We start from the raw sequence: 18,765 nt of genomic DNA on the forward strand, positions 1-18,765 counted from the left end.
ACAGTTATAAATCAAGGATCAATTGACCCTTTTATCATTATCAAATGCTCTTTTCTCTAGTAACAATTTTTGTTTTAAAATCTATTGTCTAATATTAGTATAGCCACTCCAACTCTGTTTTGGTTACTGTATGCATGGTTTACCTTTTTCCATTCTTTTACTTTCAGTCTTTTGTGTCCTTGAATCTAGAGTGTGTGTGACCTTGAATCTTGACTTTGTCACTAGTATCTGCATGACCTTGGCAAAGTTAACTCAATTTTCTAAACATGAGTTTCTTTACCTATAAAATAAGGATAGTAATATACAAAAAGATTGTTATCAAGGTTAAATGAGATAATGCTTGCAAGGAGTTGTGCCTAGTATGAGTAATGAATATTCATAAGTATTACAAAAATTATTACTGATGATATTACCAAAGAAGATAAGAAAACAGTAATCAAAATAGAGCCTCACCTTTTCTGATAAATACTGTTCATATATTCCAACAGCAGCTGCTCTTAAAAGACCTTTGGTTTGGTTGGTTTGATGTCTTCCATCTTTCTGACGACTTAATAAAACTTCCAGTTGCTGCTGGGCTGTAACTCGGTATCCTTCCACTGTCATCCAGAAGAAGAGATGTGCTTGACCTCCAGTTTGCTGCATGTAATCTACCAAACAAAATCCATTAACAACATAGATATTAATGTCACACATTTTTGGGTGCATGTAGCCATATGACAAGTTAAAAAGGATTAAAGTTTCAAATACTTAAAACTCTACATTTTAAAACTGTTAAGCAAATGCCTGAGATGAAGAATGCTTACATCACAAATTGGTTAGGTTAAAAAGACCAGTTATGTGAAAAACACAAATGGATGTATTTATTTTTGAATCTCATTTTTCATGATAAAATTTCTAGGAGATAAAACTGCTACAGAAGGCTTTATCAAAAATAAACTAGTAACATTCGGCTTCTGTTCTCAATAAAGATTATTAATTATAATATTAATGTTCCTACAAGTATTAAAAGTAAGGACTGGGATCTTCAACAAGCCATGTATTTATGTTTTTGGTCATAAAAATGAAGAATCAGGGAAGGTTACTAAAAATGTTCTCCAGATAAAAAGCAATTTTGATGTATAGTTGACCCCTGAACAATGCAGAGGTTAGGTTAGGGGCACTGACCACGCAGTCAAAAATCCATGCATAACTCCTGACTCCCAAAACCATAACGACTAATAGTCTACTGCTGACTGGAAGCCTTACCAATTATATAAACAGTTAATTAACACAAAGAACATTTTGTATGTACTACATTCTTAAAGTAAGCTAGAGAAGAAAATGTTATTAAGAGAATCATAAGGAAAATATGTTTGTATTACTATACTGTATTTATCAAATAAAATCCATGTATAAATAAGTGAATCTGCACAGCTCAAGTCCATGTTGTTCAAGGGTCAACTATAATATTAACAAAATTAGTAAATATTTACATATATTAAAATGATATAAAAATAAAGTCCTTCTATTCATGCACAAAATGATACAAATAAGTTATAAACGTGTGTTGCTGATAAAGTACTCTTTCTCAAATAATTTAAATTCATAGACTCTGCTAGAATTTAAATAAGCAATATTTAACAAATACACATTTAAGTTATAATAAGCAATTCTTTCCTTCTAAACAAAATATATCTCTACCTCTATGATTTCCAAAAAAAGGAATACTTCAGAGAATGGGGAGTGGAGGAAAGACATATTTGACATGCTTAATATCAGATATTTAAAATTTAATATTTATAATTATTAAAAATTTTGAGGGCTATATTATTTTCATAAAATGGATTTACCTACCCATAAAAAATTGTAGTGCAACATTGTCTACAAGAATGCTGTCCAAGGGGACTGTGCAAAGTTTCCCAAAGTTTGCTGCCAGTTTCACAGTATTTATTTCCTACAGAGAAAAGTAAAGGTAGGTTAATACTTCATCTATTCACTCATTAGGTCAAAGATCTCTACATAGATATAAAAATATTAAGTATTTTCTCGTTCAGGTGGGTTCCCAACAGTCCCAGCCTAGAGAATTTCCTAGTTATTTTAAGAGTTGCTTAGTAAATATGCATTAAAAGTATAAGCATTCACTTCTTTCATTACAAAATAATTCTAAATTACTAGAATTTCAAGTATTCTCTATCTCTACATATTCCAAATGAAAATGAACATTTTAAGAGGTAAAGGGGATGTTTGGAATGCTTACAATGTCCAAGAATAAATAAAGCCCAACACTTTCAAGTATAGACTGAAGTCTGTCCACTGAGAGAACAGAAAATATCCCGAAAGAGTAATTTTTCTTCTAACAGAATACTCTACCATCTTTTATAGAAAATGTGTTTCTTCTCAGACTACCTAAACAGTAAATTATATTTAGTTTTCAAAGTAATAGAGCAAGGTAACTACCTATACATGAAAAAAATAAAAAATTAAAAAATAAAACATAGGTTCAAAATTTAGAGAGTCTAGGGATGCCTGGGTGGCTCAGTTAAACATCTGCCTTCAGTTCAAGTCACAATCTCAGGGTCCTGGGATGGAGTCCCATGTCGGGTTCCTTGCTCAGTGGGGGGCCTGCTTCTCCCTTTCCCTCTACCTGCTGCTCCTCCTGCTTGTGCTCTCTCTCTCACTCTGACAAATAAATAAATAAAATCTTCAAAAAAATTTATAATCTATATGACAAGCACTGTGCTATGTATATTATATACATTATTCTCCACAACAATCCTATTCGATAAATATCACCCACCTCACTTAAGAGGTAAGAAAGCTGAAATCAGAAAGGCTGCCTATGATCACAAAGCTGCCAAGAACGACTCAGTGTTTTCAAAGCCTGCAGCCTCTTCCATAAAACCCATATGTTTCTGTGTCACCAGTTTCTCTGCATTCCTAAATCCGTATTTCACAATCCTCTATTTAAAAAAGAAAGATCAGAGGTGCCTGGGTGGCTCAGTCATTGAGCGTCTGCCTTCAGCTCAGGTCATGATCCCAGGGTCCTGGGACTGAGTCCCGTGTCGGACTCCTTGCTCAGCGGAGAGCCTGCTTCTCCCTCTGCCTCTGCTCTTTCCACTCCCACTCATGTGCTCTCTCCCTCTCGCTCTGCTCTCTCTCAAATAAATTAATAAAATCTTTAAAAAAGAAAGAAAAGAAAGATCAGAAGGTTTTTCTGAAAGACAGGCTGCCTTAATTAGGGGCAGATCCTAAATTAGATGTAGGTAGTACATAAAGGAGAAGGAAAAGAACTTGAGAAAAGGGGAAAACTTCCTCTCTAAGAAGTATTTCCCTTCATATAAATACTGTATAATAACAGATAACTGACTTAAAATGTCTGGCATAAAGCAACCTGGTGCCAGCACATGCTTTCTCCTAAGTCTTCTTTCTTCAAACTTATCACCTCTTTCTCTTTCCCAGAAGCAGCTCCACATATATGAAATGCAGAAGAGTATTCACTATAGCTTTATTTGTAATAAAAAAGATAAAGGGCCTTCTAAGATTTCAAGATGAGTAGTATGGTTAAAAAACTTCATCTCTGTGGAGATTCTGACTTTTCTTCCCAAGAAAAAACACTGTATGACCTGAGCTACTAAAAAGGTAAAGCTTGATACTCAAAAGAATTGATGGGCTTCAAAACAAAGTATCTAAATTTTAAAGGGATTTGCTATCAAAAGGGGTGCCTTGGCTCAGTCGGTTGCGTGTCCAACTCTTGATTTCGGCTCAGGACATTTTCTCAGGATCCTGGAAGCAAGCCTTGCCTTGGACTCCACACTCAGTGGGGAGTCTGCTGAAGGATTCTCTCTCTCTCCCTCTCTCACGCTGCCCCTCCCCCTGCTCCCACACATGCACATGCATGCACGCTCTCTCTCTCTCAAGATAAATAAATCTTTTTTAAAAAAGGTATCTGGACAAATACATTTTAAATAATGATGCTGAAAGATCACTAATTCTGAGGCCTAGACAAGGTAAACTAATGAGAAAATAAGCATAAATAAAACCGTTTCGTTCTTCTATACTGAATGTGCATGGGTATATAATTTTAAAATACAGTTAACTGAAACAAAGATATACATACATTTACACTCAGGTATATGACAAATGTGGGCCTCAAGTAATGTGAGTTATAATTAATCCAGCAACTAAACTCAAGATTTATAAAAATAAGTCTTCTATTCCTTAAGAAATTTAAATACATTGTAATACTACGAGCCCAGAATCACAACAAATTTCCAAAATAGAAAACCAGCCAAAAAAAAAAAAAGAAAAGAAAAGAATTAACTACACTAAAAACTAAGGTAGTAAAAAAAGCTCTTTTCTGTTAGTAAGGCCTTTACAAAGAGAAAAATCTCTGCTCTTTTTTGAGGTAAAACCCCTCCAAACAGCTACTTACAATCACTGCTTCTAATTCATCTCTTCCCATTTTCTCCTGGACCAGCTCCAATAAGGGTTTCTCTCTGCTACTCCAAAATGCTATTATCAGATCACCAATATTCCCCTGCTGGCAAATCTAATGGTCAATTCTAAGTCTTCACCTTACTCAACTTATTAGTAGCCTTTGACATACCTGATCTCTCACATCTTTAAAAACTTTCTATAGTTGGCTTCTGGAATATCACACTCCCAGGTTTTCCTTCAATTTCACCAGCCACTTACTGTTTATTTAGCTAGATCTTCCACCTTGTCTTAAACTCTAGTAACTATACTGCCTCTGGACTAGGTCCTTGGTTATATTCTTACTTACATTCATTCTCTTAGGTAACTTCATCCAGTCTCTTTACTTTAAATAAACATCTAATAATACATCACCGACCTTTCCTTTGAACTACAGAGTTTACAAGCTACTGGGTCTATCTGAATGTCAAACAGGGATCTCAAGCTAAAACATCCAAAATTTGATTCTCTCTTTCAAACCTCCTCTTTCCTATATTATCCATTTTAGTAAAGAGCAACACTATTCATGCAGTTGCTGAGACCAAAAATTCTAGCAATCCTCAAGTCCTTTTTTGTCCTTTCTCACTCCATATTTAATCTATTAGCAAATCTGTTAGTCCTATATCCCGTCTCTAATTACTTCTCACAACCTCTGCAGACATCTTACTGGACTAAAGCCAACAGTCTCCTAAATGATCTTTCAGTCTCCATTCTTGCGCCCGCTGCAACTCCACCACACTCTAAACATCACAAAGAGCCCAAGTAATTATTTTAACTAATAAGTCATATCATGTCACTTGCCAGCACAAATCTCCAATGGATTCCCATCACAATTAGAATTTTTTAAAAATCTTACTATGGTAGATAAAACCGTGTATGATCTAACCCCCACGGTTCCTCTCCAATTTCATTCCTACTATCATCCCTTCTCATTCATTCCATACCAGCCAGGCTGACCTACTCTAACTCACCAAACACCTGCCTATCTCAGGGCTTTTGCAGATGGTTTCATCACCTCTGCCTCAAAGATTCTTCAAAAAAAAAAAAAAAATTTCTCAGGACTCTCATTATTCTATCAGATTTCTCTAAGCTCAAATGTAACCAAATCACTCAGCATCTATCTAAAATATTCTATCCCTCTACTTTGCTTTACTTGTTATTTTTTATATTTACTTGTTTTTAACACTTTTAACATTTTATATTAATTTATGTACTGGTTTATTTTTGACTCTGCAACTAAAATAGAAGTTCTATGAAGAGAGAGCTTTTTGTCTATTAGGTCCATCTGAAATGGTGCCCAGTGTATAAAACTATATAAATGTTAAATTTTGAATAAAAAATGAAAAGATAAATAAATCAATAAATAAACTCTTTATTACTGTGGCATTTTACAGGAAACGTTTTAATCTCTTTGGCTTTAACAAATACTTATAATACTATAATGTATAAGAGAAATTTTCCCTACAAGTCCTTTTGTGGAGGGCTGCACTGGTTAATATTCCACTTCTTGTCATTTGCTAGAGATTTAAGTGAATATAAAGTATTTATAACTAAACATTAATCTGAAAGTACTTTACTTACTTTGCCTGACTGCAATCGCTGTATTCTTGAGTCACATACTTTCTTTACAAATAATAAGCTATTTATTTGATTCTTGATAGTGTTGATATCTAAATACAAACAAATTGATTATGAGCCAGTGGTAATGTTATTTATGTAACACTTTAAACATGTATATATTGTAATTTAACATAATAACCACGAACACAGCAAACAATAAAAGAAATAATCTGAAATTTTATAGTGAAATTATTTAATTAAAATTAAACCATGCCTATTACTTTTACTTTAGAGATAATTACAATATGAATAGCCTCACATTCAGAAAATTATAATGCTTTTTATTCTTAGCACATGTTAACATAATAAGAAAGATTTAGATTTAGATAAGGTGAAAGTAACTAATAGCATACAATGACATTTAGGTAAATTAAAGTTTTGTGTAAAGATATAGTAATGATTAAAGAAGTACAACATTTCTATACTTAAATGACTTACCATCACCAACTGTATCTAGAGATCGAAGATACTGTAATTCTTCTGCTGCTTTATCTCTGACCGCTTCTAGCTCTCCAATATTGTCACTCAATTTAATAATGTTCATAAAGGCCTCATAGTTGCAATTAGAATCACGGATCTGAAAACAAAGTTTAAAAAATAGGTGGGAGAGGGACTCACTTAGTAAGGAAAAAAAGCACCTTCAGTGCCTAGCACATTCGAGGTAGGCATAATCTTACAGCAAGTGTTTATGCCAATGCTTTCAAGAAAACAAAATGAAAATCTCTGTACTCATGGTCCCAAAGAAAGGTAGAGGAGTAGACGACGAGATTAGTGGCAATGGAAGGCCAATCTGGTAGGGTACACGTGGTAGCTTTCACTCTGAGTGGAATGAAAAGTTACTGGAGGGTTTTAAACAGAAGAGTGGCATTCTCTAACCTAAATTGAACAGAATCAATGTGATGACATAAATAACTGTTATTTTGGGTTTTTTTTCCCCAGCCACGTGCTATTTAAGAACAGGAATGGGAGTTGACAGTTGAGTTGAATTTAACCAGAGTGTGGTTTCACCAAACAAATAAAGTGAGAGAAAAAAGTACTCGAGGATATTATAAAGTGACTAACCACTATGACTGCCAATAATACTTAAGTAAAACAACAAGGGAAGCTACGAAAAGGCAGGAGACTTGGGATACTGTCCATTCTCTATAAGGAGTTGAAGAACTGGGAACCGCAGAAGTCCAGAACTAGGGAAAATCTAGCTAATACGCACGTGAAAAGATGCTCAATATCATTAGTTATCAGGCATATTCAAGTTAACCACAACAAAACAGCAATGCCAAATGTTCATCAGATTGTGGAGAGATGAGAACTCTCAAATGGTGCTAGGGAAGTGCAAAATTAGAATACAACTTTATAAGACTACTCGGCAATTTCTTTCACTTTATGTAAATTTTACTTCAATGATTAAAAAAAGGTAGGTTATTAAAGACATGATTTTTCTAAGAATACATTAAGAAACAAACAGCTGTCCATTTATCTGCTCTAGTTGAAGATAACAACATGAGTTAAGAAATAAGACTTATCCTTAATTAGTTTGTATTTAAAAAAAACCACACACTTAGAGATGAATAATGCAAATCCATCCATACTATTTTTAGAAATGACTTAAAACTTAAAACTACTGTTGGGTAACTAATATTTTATAGAGAGAAGGTATGTTACTACTAGACTGCACTAAACTTTTCCGTCCAAATAGAAATGAACTATATACCATTAATATAACTAAACTAAGAATAAGAACTGAGCTCATTTTGATATTTATAATACCAATGCATACAAGGTTTCCCACACAAATAATGTCAAAAGACTGTAAACCAGACAACAAAGTAGGCTAAAGATCCTTTATTGATAAGCTCTGCTCTTTTAAATATATTTTCTGATATTGTATTGAAAAATGAAATAGGGATCAACTCCTGTTCATTAAATAGCAAAAAGACCCAAGCATCATACACAATAGTAGTATTAATCCAACTCTGGGGAGAACAAGTAAAGATCTGGTGGTTTGAATTCCTTTTAGAGCATGTGTTAAATTCCACCCCCCTAAATGTTTACACCATATATTTAATTATATAATTAATACAAGTTCAGCAAAAGAAAAATTGAAAGTTAAAGAAAAAATATATAGGAAAAGAATAATTCCTAATCCCAGGAGTGAGAATAACCATAACATTCTGGTGAACAAGCATCCTTTTCTGTACCACCAGTAAGATTATACAGTATTGTATCCTGATTAAGGTTAGTATAAAACATCCATTTTATTGTGTTATAAAAAAATCTCCTAATACCATTTACCCTTAAAAAAAAAAAATTTACCCTTGTTTCATTACTGAAATGTTTTTAAATTTTACCTATTTTCCTATTTCTTAAAAAATTAACTTTATTATATAACCAATACTCCCTATAAAGTGAAATATATAAACAAAAGAGGAAAATTAAAACATTCATAATCCTACCTTTCTATTAAGATTTCAAACAGTATATACACTACCAGAATTATATAGTCATTAATAAAACTATAATTACTTGTATATTTATTTTTAAAAAGCATTATCTACACACACATCACCTTTAGTTAACCTTTTCACATAAAAAATATAAACATCTTCGGCGCATGGGTGGCTTAGTCAGTTAAGCCTCTGCCTTTGGCTCAGGTCATGATCCCGGGGTCCTGGGATCACGTCCTACATCAGGCTCCCCGCTCAGCGGGAAGTCTGCTTCTCCCACTGCCCCCTCTCCCACCACCCCCCCACCGCTCAGGATCTCTCTCTCTTAATAAATAAAATCTTTAAAAATATATATGTAAACATCTTTTCATATTCAAGATACACTACCATCATTCTTTTTAATGGCTTCATGTATTCTATTGTATCAATATGCCATTACTTATTAAACAAATCCTCCATGTAGAACACTTAAATTGCTTTCAATTTTTTTAAAAGCAATGTTGGCACTAATGTCCTTAAATATACATTGTTTCAAACTTACTTATTATCACTTTAGAATAAATTTCATGAGTAGAACTCCTAACCAAAGGATATGCATTCTTAAAAATTTTAATTAGGCAGATAATGCATGTTTTTAAAGCTTTGGTAGAGCCCAACAGGATGCTAAAAAAATTGACAAAGGAAACGAAGAATCAAGTTGTGTGACCTCCATAAAAGGCCCTAGGAAAACAAAGCTAACAAAACCATTTCTGCCTGTAGGTAACCCACAATCTGGTGGGAGAGACAAAAATTGCTCCAACAACAATAAAACAATGTCAGGTTGATAATGGCTACTAGAAACAAAGAACAATAAAGTAATTCTTTCCTAAGAAAGCTAGACTGAGTTAAAAGAAGACAACTGTGGAGAAAAAATTCTATTTCAAGAAAATGAATCAAAGATCTAGAGCTATATATCAAAGAATTCCCAGCAATAGCCCATTTACAACTCTTTCTTGACTATGAGTTTACTGAGGAAAGCATACATAATCACATACGAAAATAATTAGACCGAGTAAATTTAGTAATCACTAACCCTTTGATATGTTTGACGGATGAGAAAACTAAGACTTATAGAAAAGTAGCTACTTACACACACACTAAGCAACTTACAGAAACAAATCTAGAACACACATCCTCCCATTCTCACTCCAGTATTCCTTTCACCATACTTTCCTCCACTTTAAGGTATAAAAATGTAAAGTACATGCTATTTAAGTAGTTCAGACCACAAGCTGTGTTTAAAACCAACCAGCAACTTTTTAAAATACTCATCATCTAAACACTCAGGCAGAAAAATATTTTTTTTTTATTTAAGTAAGTAGTAACAACACCAAAATTATAACAGGATTATCAACAAACTTTTTTTTTTAAAGATTTTATTTATTTATTTGAGAGAGAGAGAATGAGAGATAGAGAGTACGAGAGGGAAGAGGGTCAGAGGGAGAAGCGGACTCCCCGCCGAGCAAGGAGCCCGATGTGGGACTCGATCCCGGGACTCCAGGATCATGACCTGAGCCGAAGGCAGTCGCTTAACCAACTGAGCCACCCGGGCGCCCTATCAACAAACTTCTTAAAAAGAATTTGGGGCTAGTGCATTCAACATATTAGCAAACAGAAGTACTAGAAATATAAAGATTACCTTTAAACATATTTTTACCTAATTTCTTTAATAAATTATTGCTTGATCATCCTGATCTCCAATTACTGTTTCTAAATTTTAAAAAACTGTTTTAAAAACAGAGTTGTAATTTTAGAAAGTACGTACCATCCATATGATATATTGATTAATATAATCAGGATCACTGAGTTGATTTATTAATGGAAGAAGAATTCCTCGTGCAAGGATTTCCTGGACAAAAATTGTAAAAAACAAATTTAATCTAATATACTTCTCAAATCACTAGCATAATGTAAATAACACAATGCTGTTACTTAAGAAAGGTATGATACACATAAAACTTGATAACCAACACAATATTATAAAAAGATTAACTAATACATCTCAGTTAAAATAAATGAGATGAAGCTACCTATACCAACCTGGATATATCTCCACGATGGCATCTAGAGTTGAGTGGAAAACAGCAAAAGGGTATCTCTAGTATGTTAGCATTTATGTCAATTTTTAAAGGGCAAAACATGGCACCATATATATGTATGAATTCCTACATCTATATTAAAAGTATAAAAACAAAGAACAAAAGGAAAAGATACCAATTTTACAATAGTAGTTACCTTCAAGGGAAGAACAGAGCAACTACAGTAAAACATTAACATTGGTTAAATTTGGGTAGTTGGTACATAAATGTCTACTGTATTATTCTCTATACTTGTCTGTGTTTGAAATTTTTCCTAATAGAAAATAAAATAAGAATATGTTAATATAATTATTCATCTTTCTCTAGAATAGATCCTCCCATTCTTTATAGCTGTTTATGCTCCTACCTACTAAAATCCTGCTCTTCCTCCAAGGACTGACTACAGAATGAAATCTCCAATCAAACAAACTTTGATCATTTCAGCTGAATACTCTTTTACTTACATGTTTAAAATATACTCATGCCCTGAATTTATGGCATTTGTCACTTATCCTTCTCTATGTTATTGTGTCTCTTCCACTTCTCTAGAACACTACCACTATCTAGGAATGTTCTGCATACGAGTGACATTTGTCAAGTGATCTATTGATTTATCTATCTTCAAAAATATTTACTCAAGGTCATATTCTTAAATATGGCAGGTATTTCATAAATATTAAAGGAATGGAAATAAAGAATTTAGTGCTGATTCTATTAATACCATGTTTTCACCCATTACTAATCTTCATTCTTTTATGCATGCTGATACCTAAATCTATGAAATACCATTTCTTAAGAAAACTGGAAGACTAAATAACTAAGTTTAACAGGATGTTTTACTTTTCTAATTAAAAGACCAGTTTATTTATTCCTTTTATCAAGATCTTTATCTGGTCCATTTTCTGGCATACTTAGCTCATAAAAGGTAGGCTTCACTTTATTTTCCTTTAGAGAGATATTTTATATAAACTCTACTTTTGTAAGCTGTTTAAGTCTCTGAAAACTATTACCCAATGATGAATTAACTTTTCCAAAAGGCACTCATGAAGGTTCCAGTAACTTTTTTTTTGTATTATAATTATTTTCTTGTCTTCACATCTTTTAAGTAATCTCTACACCCAATGTGGGGCTCAACCTCATGACCCCAAGATCAAGAGAAGCATGTTCGAACAACTGAGTCAGCCAGGCACCTCTCATTATTTTTTTATTTTTACTAATTAATTGATTTTTAAGTAATCCCTACGTCCAACGTGGGAGGGTTCTGATAACTTTTAGAAGTATCTTTTGAGACATCTTCCATTCTAAAATTAGGAGGAATTATTTATTCTTTCAAGATGACTTTTAGTCTCCAACATCTTAAAAAATTATATTATTTACATAATTCTTTCCTTCAAATTATCTCTGGCCACATATGCTCAAGTTTTAAAATGTGCTTTGTAAGGAGAAAATTCATAAACAAAACTTTCTTGAACTTTTCTTTGCAAAGTAAGAAAAAAACATGTGAATAAATTTAGTGCTTATTAGTCTATGCAATTAGTCAGTCTGTCTTAGAAAATTACTTTTATCTTCTAACTTGCCTCATGAAAGGGTTTGGTTAGTTAAGATATAATCATATGACTCAACAATTCCTATACAGGTTCTAGTGAGAGCTCTAAATATTCCAAAATAAGTAGCCATTTCCATATAATTTCTAGTTTAAGACAAGCACCAGCTGTCAAATATGAAGGCTTAAAAGCTACAAAGTCATTGAGGCCATGAATCTTTAAATAAAACTTAGTAATGGACAGAAAGCAGAGACGATTAAATAGCAATTACTACAGTCAAATACTACGATTTGTACAATCCATATAAAGGATCCATATAAAGGAAAGAAGTAAAAACTCTTTAATATGTTATTTAATCCGAACAAAAACATCTTTTGGGAAAACTTGAATCACCAACAAAAGAAAACAGATAAAGAATTATCAAGTTAAGAGAGAAAAACCTGATTTGCTGAATGCAGGACTCTATAATTATACACAATTAGATTCAAACATAAAGACACGAAATATTGGTGTACAAGATTGGTCTACAATCTACAACAAAACATATTTGCTCTTTATTTAAACCCTACTTGTGGGGGTGCCTGGGTGGCTCAGTCGTTAAGCGTCTGCCTTCGGCTCAGGTCATGATCCCAGGGTCCTGGGATCGAGCCCCACATCGGGCTCCCTGCTCAGCGGGAAGCCTGCTTCTCCCTCTCCCACTCCCCCTTCTTGTGCTCCCTCTCTTGCTGTGTCTCTCTGTCAAATAAATAAATAAAATCTTTTAAAATAAAAATAAATAAATAAGTAACCAACACTACTTGCTTTCAACAATAACCTCATGTAACAAGGCAGGTCACACGTCTCCTAAGAGTCAGCTACATCTCCAGGAGCTGCAGTAGCATGTGCACCTTCAGCGAGAAGGGCAAATAGGTTTCCTCTCATTAAAACTAATTCTCTGATTGGATATGTGCTATGTGCCAGGCACCATGATAACCATGAAGTAGATAATAATGATACAGATATGGCCTGTGTCCTAATGGGCCTTAGAGTACTACTGTGGGGAAAAAAGGCATCAAGTAAGTAAACACAACAACCAAATTATAATATTGAAATATGGTAAATGCTTTGAAGGAAAAGAACTGTGTACTTGGCTACAGCAATAGGGAATTATGAGGGGACTTGATTGGGTGGTCAGGGGAGATATTTCTGAGGAAGTGGGATATGAGGGGTGAATACAATTTAGCCAAGAGAATAAGGGGAATCATTTTGACCAGAAAAAAAGGAGCATGAGATGGCCCTACGGTGGAAAAGATAGCATCGCTGGAATACTGTGACAGCATGGCACAAAGGCCAGAGAGGTAAACAAAGCCACATCATATATGGCCTTGTAAACTTCTGGAAGAACTCGAGATGGGAAATATTTGCTGGATGGTCACAGCATTTACTAGGATGGAGAGGAGACTAAAAGGCAAGACAGGACATGGAAACAAGAGTAAGATTTCCATTTTGAACATTTAAAGTTTAAAAGGGCTGTGAGTCAATCGAATGGCGATTTCATTGGGCAGCCAGCTGGTCAGAGGCACCTGGAGCTCAGAAGGAAAGTCTGTACTAAAGATATAAATTTGAAAGTCACTAGCACTTGGGTGTTATTTAAAGACACAGGAATAGGTGAGCAAGAAGAGGACCCAGGCCTAAAGAACTTGTATATTTAAAAGTTAAATACAAGAGGAGTTAAAACATGTAAAAATGACTAAAAAGGAGACCAAAGGAGGAGAAAACTCAGGACAGCAATGACATGGAACCTAAGTAAAGACAAAATTTCAAGAGGGAAAAGTTTGCCAGCCATATGAAAGTTGCTGAGACACTGCCCAGCAGTGGCTGTCTAGTGTACCAGGTAGACAAAGATTCTGCTGCCAAACAAATATTCAACAGGAATGAGTACTGTAACTGATTAGCAGTGTCTTCCTTCAGTGCTAGATGTGAATCTAGTGATAGACATGTCAGGTATTTACTGCCCTTGATAACGACTAGCCCAAATAATTGTTCTTAACAATACATCATCTATCAGACATTTCCCATTAAAACCAAGCATTTACTACTCAATTCACAACACCACCACCCTACTTGAGAAGTACACTGAACTCGAGTTAGGTAGGTACTAAGAAATTGTGTGATATTGCTTAAATAATAACATAAAAGCATAAAAGCACACCTCAGGAATTGGTATCTATTTTGCTGGATGGTAGACAAAAAGATCCTAAGCTTTCACTTTCATATAAATTAGAAACTCTGATCTTACCCATTCAACCAGCATAAAGGTTGTAGCTAGCTAGCTAGCATTTCTCAATCATAACCAGCAATCAAAACAAAAATGTTATTCCTTTACATATGTATATAGAATTTTATTCCTATGTTTATAGAGGGGGAATAAAAAGTCCAAGACTATTGTTCTCATCCCACTTACTCATTTTCTAATTATAAGAAGCAGAATCTTAGCTGCCTAGTTTTTTTAAAGTTTCTATCCAGAAGTGTTATTTTAATTAGCCTAATTCTTTTTTTTTTTTTTAAGATTTTTATTTATTTATTTGACAGCAAGAGAGACAGCGAGAGAGGGAACACAAGCAGGGGGAGTGTGAGAGGGAGAAGCAGGCTTCCCGTTGAGCAGGGAGCCCAATGCGGGGCTCGATCGGGATCACGACCTGAGCCAAAGGCAGACACTTTAATGACTGAGCCACCCAGGCACCCCAATTAGCCTAATTCTAGTAAGTTTATCTGTAAAGCTATATTAAAATTTAAAACATATTTTTGTTATAACCCAAAAATCCCCATATCTAACTCTAACTCAGGCAGTTCTCAAAGTTTGTAAAGGGATCTTTGGGTGATGGAAGGAGACAAGCGCACAATGATATTTTCAGAAAGGACCATGATGGTGTGATGATAGAAATCAACTAATGGAATGTGTGCTTGTGTATTCTTGTGTTTCAAAATTTCTTAGTTTTAACTTATAATACAGTAAATGTTGATAAATACAGCCCATGTAAACTAAAGCTCTTTGAGGTCCTCAATAATTTTTAAGAATTTAACAGGGTCCTGAAACCAAATATTTTGAGAATTACCATGCTAAATTTCTTTATAGCCATTTATCTGTTATGAGTTTAAGCTTACCCTGACAAAGTATCGCATGATCTTGTTCTGGAAATCTCCAGGAGGTAGCAATAAATATAATAAGACCTCACACAAATCCCTTAGGAATCCTAGAAATGAAAAAGGTAGCTATAATAACATTAGAAAATATCAAATCTCCACTGACTGTAAAGGCTGAAATAAGTAGTTTCCCAATTATAGCAGCTTATTATTTTAATAATTAGTACAAATCGGTATTGGTTAAATTTTTCATTATTCTCCAAACAGCAACGATTCATTAATCAAACTAATTTTTTTTTTATTCTGCTCAGTTTTACCTTGTTTTTGAATCACTGAGAAACTTCTATTATCAAAGTGTTTTCCCCCTAAACAGTTGTGGTTGTACCACGTATTCTACACTTCTAGTACACATTATCTTAGCATACTTAAAAGTTATTTGCATATTTTAAAATATACCTGTAATTCTTCTTTCAAGAAAGAACCTCCACTATCTTGGTAGGTAATAACAAAAGAAAAAGAGCATGCTCTTCTATTTTACTACTTCCTCGATTTACATAAAAAGTACTGCACCTCACTATAACTATTTCTTATACTTAGCTGTTATTTCATGCCAGTGCTAATGAAACGGCAATTAAAAATTGAATTGCAGTGTAAATATAAAAAGGAAAGAAGAAAAAAGGGGGGAAAGAAGAGCACAATTTAAAAACTGAAGAAAACAATTTCCACAACTAGAACTACTTCTCTGTAGTTCATATGCTGACACCTCCTGGGAATAGAATTATATAGCTGATCCTGTTAATCAAAACTGTGCTAACTAAGTAGCAAAGACTCTGAGAGGCTGCAAAACTAGGAAAAGACAACCTCCTCAGCTAAAGCTTATCCAGTCTAACCTCTCTCAAAGAAAAGACAAGTCCATTCGACTCGATAAACTATATTTGAAATCATTACACTCATTCTCTTAGAAAATATTTTAGGGTAACAGGTATGGAGAAGATAAATTACTAAAGACCATAAAAAGTAAATTTACAATTATAAATTGTGCCTGCTATATTTTAAAAGAAGTAATCTTTAATCACCACCTTTAAATGTTAAAGATGACCTTTAAAAAGGAGAAAAGAATCTGGAAGCTACTTTTAAGAGTTAAAAAATAAGATGAATAGTGACACTGTCTATACTATGCTACCTATCCTGTAAGAATAATTTCACCCATTACCCTTATTTTGTTCCCCGGCTCTGCTAACTTGTCTCTAACCAATCTGAACAGTTACTGTTCTCCAAAGAGTTAAACTGAGAAGAAAACCTTCTTCATCTTTGGGAGAAGTGCACACTAGATCACGGCAAACGTCCTTCTCCATTTCAACTTCAACTTCAAAGAAGGTATCCACAAGATCTTCTGCTGTACCTACACAAAGAAAAGAACAAGATGTACAGAATGATAAAGAAAGACAGATTTTAAAATCCTAATTTTCAAAGGGAATAAAGATACTACCTTTTGCTTGATCATCTTTCTCTGTTATCTTCTGTTGAGCTTTTCTGAATACTCGCAGGTGTGTGCCAAAATCATCTACAATACGTGTAGTAAAGTAAGGCTGCCAGTCTATTTCTTTTGACCTTATAAAAAACACATTAGATAAAAGCATATATAAATGCTTTTTTAATCAAAAAGTATAAATTCATTTTAATGACTAATAAACATGATTATCACAGAGACTGAATTTATTCAGAGATTTTGTTTACTTAATTTCAATTACATCTTAGTCCTCCCTTTCACAAGACCCAAGGTATATCAAATCTAGTTGACGAAGTCTTTGAACAATATTATTTGAAGTATTTTATGTGCCAAAGCTTTAAAATACTATCTAAGTACTTAAAATATAATGAAAAAAATGTTTTTCCAGTTAAATCTAAAATGAGTCTGACACCAGGTATATCATATATTTCTCACCCAGACAGAAGAATACATTAGGGATTCGGAATGTTTTTGCTTGCTTTTAAAAGAGCATTTGAGACATTTCTTGGTTCCTTCTGAACCCTTTCTGAATTCTCTACATTCTTCTCTTTAGTTGTTCAGCCCAAGTTCTGAACCAAATACCTTTGGTATGAGTCTAAATGGTTTCTGTTTGCAGATACTTGCACTTAAGAACTTGACCATTTAAAATAATTATAGTCACACAGAAATGGCTTAAAGAATGATACAAAATACCACACTACCCATGAAAAAGGTGATAACTAATTTTATTAAGTTACCTATTACTCTATCTTAAAAGTAACAAACCTCAAGAAACACTGCTACTTTAGTACATCAGTGAAACAGTAACAAATAAAAGGGGTAAGCCAAAAACAGTTTACACCTCTCCTTGGATTGATATTTTTAAATAAGTATTTTTTTCTGTGCGATTTTCCTTAAATTAGCACTCAAATTAATTGACCTTTTTAGGAACATACCAAATAGATAAAAGAATCTATTCATAAAGATGCTGGGCAACAAAGGAACAAAGAAAAAGTATACTATAATTCACTATGTTATTTACCAAAACATATATAATAAAGAAGCTAGTGAGGAAATTAACTTGATTATTGTTGCATTTTGAGAGAAAACTTAAAGGGGTTGATGGCATTAAGGAATATAACAGATGCCTGTTTTCAAATAAAAACACAAGTTATTAACACTCATATTTTTTCAAATGCACGTTATAATTTTGTTACATACGTGGGAAGAAAGAGTAAATTACTAAGTACATGAACACAAAAGAAATTAACCTTAAAAAAGTAAACTGCACTCAGGGATCTGAAAAGGGATTAACATTACTTAAAATACTACAAGAGCCATAGTATATAAGCATATACTAACTTTGGTGACAATACTCAGCTTCAACATAAAACCGAAAATAAAAGCTTAAACCTAGCAGTCTCTAGTCTCCTTTTTTTTTAATTAAAAAAACAAAAAACAAAAAAAACACAATCTGTATAAGCATCTTTCAAAAGTCTTTACATAAATTATTTGTAAAAAATTGTCCACATCTAAAAATTTTATAACAGAATTCAATTGGAATAGGCCATTACTCATTTTATCCATCAAATGGTCATTCTAACAAATTTAGAAGAAAGCTGAATATATAATCTTTCAAATTACATCTGCTTCGTTTCAGGTAATAATGCTATTTATATAAGTTATTGAAATTCTCAAACAAAATAAAACTAATTTTAGAAGGCATTTTAAACCCATCTCAACTCATTACAGATGATATAATAACATTGACAATAAGTGAAAACAAACAAGCAATGCAAATACATAAAATTTATTTTCAATTTAAAATAGGGATTTCCTTGGGGCGCCTGGGTGGCTCAGTCATTAAGTGTCTGCCTTCAGCTCAGGTCATGATCTCAGCGTCCTGGGATCGAGCCCCGCATCGGGCTCCCTGCTCCGCGGGAGGCCTGCTTCTCCCTCTCCCACCCCCCCTGCTT

The 18,765-nt window shown here is 33.6% G+C and overlaps 1 protein-coding gene across 5 annotated transcripts in view; it reads right to left on the reverse strand.

The window, feature by feature from the left end:
* SNX13 (sorting nexin 13) overlaps positions 1-18,765 on the reverse strand; it is a 131,435-nt gene that overhangs the window by 43,882 nt on the left and 68,788 nt on the right. For all 5 annotated transcript variants that reach the window (XM_073898924.1, XM_073898927.1, XM_073898928.1 and 2 more), the window contains 8 exons: positions 16,790-16,911; positions 16,601-16,702; positions 15,322-15,410; positions 10,321-10,404; positions 6,511-6,649; positions 6,034-6,122; positions 1,834-1,933; positions 454-647 (listed from right to left, as the gene is read on the reverse strand). In XM_073898924.1, the coding sequence (XP_073755025.1) occupies positions 454-647; positions 1,834-1,933; positions 6,034-6,122; positions 6,511-6,649; positions 10,321-10,404; positions 15,322-15,410; positions 16,601-16,702; positions 16,790-16,911 (919 nt within the window). The remainder of the gene's footprint in view (positions 1-453; positions 648-1,833; positions 1,934-6,033; positions 6,123-6,510; positions 6,650-10,320; positions 10,405-15,321; positions 15,411-16,600; positions 16,703-16,789; positions 16,912-18,765) is intronic.

The sequence above is a fragment of the Callorhinus ursinus genome, unplaced genomic scaffold (assembly GCF_003265705.2).
Source record: "Callorhinus ursinus isolate GAN/ISIS: 27379988/994484 unplaced genomic scaffold, GSC_fseal_2.0 scaffold12, whole genome shotgun sequence".
Taxonomy (NCBI): domain Eukaryota; kingdom Metazoa; phylum Chordata; class Mammalia; order Carnivora; family Otariidae; genus Callorhinus; species Callorhinus ursinus.